The sequence below is a fragment of the Asparagus officinalis genome, chromosome 8 (assembly GCF_001876935.1).
Source record: "Asparagus officinalis chromosome 8, Aspof.V1, whole genome shotgun sequence".
In the NCBI taxonomy this organism is placed as follows: Eukaryota; Viridiplantae; Streptophyta; class Magnoliopsida; order Asparagales; family Asparagaceae; genus Asparagus; species Asparagus officinalis.
Window position 1 is genome coordinate 63,061,721 of NC_033801.1, and position 4,058 is coordinate 63,065,778.

Here is a 4,058-nt window from a genome sequence, read left to right on the forward strand (position 1 = left end):
TCACCCGGGCCCGGGCCGGGTTCGGGCCATGCCGGGTCCGGCCCTAAAGCCCATTTGGACACCTCTAGTTACCATCAAAGTTACTATTATTCGAAGGAGGATCTCCTGCTGCAGCCTCCATCCTCCTAGTGAAAGGAGCAGGACTCATAATCGAAATACTTCTTATCTCATAACGAATAGCTTCCAACTGCGCCATTGTATCTTGAAGCTCTTTATGCACCTAACCATGTCACATTACGACAAACTAAAAAAAAGATATTTGTATTGATTCTAAATGAAATTGGAATAATTTGTTTTTCAAATTTGGTCATTGTTTGGAGGACCTTGCTAGCTTGGGAATGTTGCATGACGTTGTCGAACTGACCGCGGGCCATCTGGACGTACCCGATGGCGCGGCCCACTAACCGACCTGCTGTCCTCGCGATCACTGGAAGATCTTTTGGGCCTAGAATCAAGCACATATGAGTTTAGAATCTGATGCATCTAAAGTGTTCGTGAAAATGTCAAAGAGAGAGATGAGAGAGTACCAATGAGAGCTGCGGTTGCTCCAACGATGAGGCCGTATGAGATTCCAAGCATGATTTGGACAGACCGGCGGAGGCGGCGGATACCGGAGACGGTCGGAAATGAGATTGACTGGAGTTGAGATCGGTGATGGGGAGTTGATAGCTATGATAATGTTATTTAGCTATTAGGATCAGGCCTTTCTCAAATTATAACTAATAATTTAGAGGCTAAAATCTAAGATGGACCGTAGCTTATGGGCTAAAAAACGAAAAAGAAATATTCGCATGGACAAATTTTTAAAAGGAACCTTTTTTTAATTTTATATAGCAAAAACGACCTCATGAGAAAATAATCTGCAAAACAGACCAATTTTCTTTGGAAAATGGTGGGTTTTGCAGTCGCGAAGTTTTTCGAGCTACACAGGATTGCTAGTCCTGTGTAGTTTGGCCTGCAATTGAAATGCACGAGACTAGCAGTCACATGTTTTTTCTTCTATAATTGATCCCGAGAGAAGAATGAAATGCACGGGATTGCTAGTCCTGTGCATTTCAATTGCTAGACGAACTACACGGGACTAGCAGTCACGTGCTTCTTCTTCTACAATTGATCTAGAGAGAAGAATGAAATGTAGTCTCGTGCATTTCAATTGCTGACCGAACTACACGGGACTGCTAGTCCCGTGTAGCTCGAAAAACTTCGCGACTGCAAAACCAACCATTTTCCGAAGAAAATGGTCGGTTTTGCAAATTATTTTCTCATGAGGTCGTTTTTGCTATATAAAATTGAAAAAATGGTCCTTTTAAAAATTTCTCCTATTCGCAAATGTTGGATTATCTTAATTAAAAATTGTGTCAAGACTCCAAAAGTAATAACTTCATATGATCTGGCCCCTCTACTTTTTTCACTATGGTTCAGCCTCAAAAAATGTCACATCATGTGATTTAACACTTTTTTATGTGATTCAGCCCTTTAATGTATGCCAACTAAGTACAAAGAGAGAGAAACAAACATAAAAGTAAAAAATACCCTCATTTCCTCCTCTCTCTCTCTCTCTCTCTCTCTCTCTCTCTCTCTCTCTCTCTCTCTCTCTAAACATAAAAGTAAAAAATACCCTCATTTCCTCCTCTCTCTCTCTCTCTCTCTCTCTCTCCTCTCTCTCTCTCTCTCTCTCTCTCTCTCTCTCTCTCTCTCTCTCTCTCTCTCTCTCTTCTTTCTCTCCAGATCTCAGTTTGATCCTCCTTCATCTTCTCTCCTCCTCTCTCATAACACATCTCCTTCCTCCTCTTTATCTTCCTACTTTTTCTCTTAGACACCGACATCACCCTCTGCCGCCGCAGACATTGTGTGTACACTCCGGTCAAATTGTTCGCTCCTTTTCTCCCACTAATTCTTCCCGATCTCTCATTCCCCCCCCCCAAAAAAAAACTAAAAAAACCCTAATTTCCCCCGACACTGAAGGCGAAGAGGTGGCGAAGAACAAGGCAGAGGAGGCGGTGCCAGAGGAGGATGAGGAGGAGCTCGAGGCTGTCGCAAGTTCAACAAAAACTCATTTTAAGTCTAATTTAATTCATTTTAAATCCAATTTAAATCATGTTAAATCTAATTTAACTTATTTTAAGTCTAAAATCAACTTAAATTAGAATTAACATGAATCATGTTAAGTCTAATTCAAATTATTTTAAGTCTGATTTCTAGTTAAGTCCAATTTGATTTATATTAAGTCCAATTTGATTTATGATAAGTCTAATTTAATTTCTTTTAAGTATAATTTAAATCATGTTAAGTCTAATTCAATTTATTTTAAGTCTAAAAACAAGTTAAATTAGACTTAACACGAATCATGTTAAGTCTAATTCAAATTATTTTAAATCTAATTTCTAATTAAGTCTAGTTTGGTTCATGTTAAGTCTAATTTAATTCATTTTTAAGTCTAATTTAATTCATTTTAAGTTCAACTTAAATCATGTTAAGTCTAAGTCTAGTTTGGTTCATGTTAAGTCTAATTTAATTCATGTTAAGTCTAATTTAATTCATTTTAAGTTCAACTTAAATCATGTTAAGACTAATTCAACTTGTTTTAAGTATAAAAACAAGTTAAATTAGACTTAATATGAATCTCGTTAAGTCTAATTCAACTTATTTTAAGTCTAATTTCTAGTTAAGTCCAATTTGATTCATGTTAAGTCCAATTTGATTCATGTCGTGTTAAGTCCAATTTAATTTATGTTAAATCCAATTTAATTTATGTTAAGTCTAATTTAATTCCTTTTAAATTTAATTTAAATCATGTTAAGTCAAATTCAACTTGTTTTAAGTCTAAAAACAAGTTAATTAGACTTAACATGAATCATGTTAAGTCTAATTCAACTCATTTTAGTCTAATTTCTAATTAAGTCCAATTTGATTCATGTTAAGTTAAGTCCAATTTAATTTATGTTAACTCTAATTTAGTTTCTTTTAAGTCTAATTTAAATCATGTTAAGTCTAATTCAACTTGTTTTAAGTCTAAAAATAAGTTGAATTAGATTTAACACGAACCAAACTGGACTTAACGCATAATTCATTATATCTAATATTCAACAAATTAGATTTATTATTCAACCTAATAGTTTTAACATACAAGCTATTGGACTTATCATTCAACCAAATAGACTTAACATGCCCTCAGACTTTGCTTCTAACTCATTAGACTTAATATTCCATATTGGACGTGAACTTAACATAAACAGTTGTAAAAAAAAATCACATTTAGCGGGTATATCTTTAAATCTTTCATCTTTCCACAATGTTCAAATAGAAATTACAAATTTCACAAAACATCCAAACTATTGGTTTTTTTTAAAACAGACTTAAAATGAGTTAAATTAGACTTAACATAAATCAAATTTGACTTAATATAAATCAAATTGGGCTTAACATGACATGAACCAAATTGGACTTAACATGAATCAAATTGGACTTAACTAGAAATTAGACTTAAAATAAGTTGAATTAGACTTAACATGATTCATGTTAGTCTAATTTAACTTATTTTTGGACTTAAAGCAAGTTGAATCAGACTTAACATGATTTAAATTTGACTTAAAATGAATTAAATTATACTTAACATAAATCAAATTGGACTTAACATAAATCAAATTCGACTTAACATGACATGAATCAAATTGAACTTAACATGAATCAAATTGGACTTAACTAGAAATTAGACTTAAAATTAACATGATTTATGTTAAGTCTAATTTAACTTATTTATAGACTTATAACAAGTTGAATTAGACTTAACATGATTTAAATTGGGTTTAACATAAATTAAATTAGACTTAACACGAATCAAATTAGACTTAACACGAACCAAACTGGACTTAACACGAATAAAATTAGACTTAGCTAGAAATTAGACTTAAAATAATTTAAATGAGACGTAACATGATTCATGTTAAGTCTAATTTAACTTGTTTTTAAACTTAAAACAAGTTGAATTAGACTTAACATGATTTAAATTTGACTTAAAATGAATTAAATTAAACTTAAAATGAGTTTTTGTGGAACTT

The 4,058-nt window shown here is 32.8% G+C and overlaps 1 protein-coding gene across 2 annotated transcripts in view; it reads right to left on the reverse strand.

The window, feature by feature from the left end:
* LOC109820209 (sec-independent protein translocase protein TatB-like) overlaps window positions 1-738 on the reverse strand; it is a 7,900-nt gene extending 7,162 nt beyond the window's left edge. The window contains exons 1-3 of one of the 2 annotated variants that reach the window (XM_020386314.1): window positions 528-738; window positions 324-445; window positions 85-220 (exon numbers count right to left, since the gene is read on the reverse strand). In XM_020386314.1, the coding sequence (XP_020241903.1) occupies window positions 85-220; window positions 324-445; window positions 528-579 (310 nt within the window). In that variant the 5' untranslated portion in view covers window positions 580-738. Of the gene's footprint in view, window positions 1-72; window positions 221-323; window positions 446-527 lie in introns of both variants that reach the window. The other variant, XM_020386313.1, reaches the window with a different exon arrangement.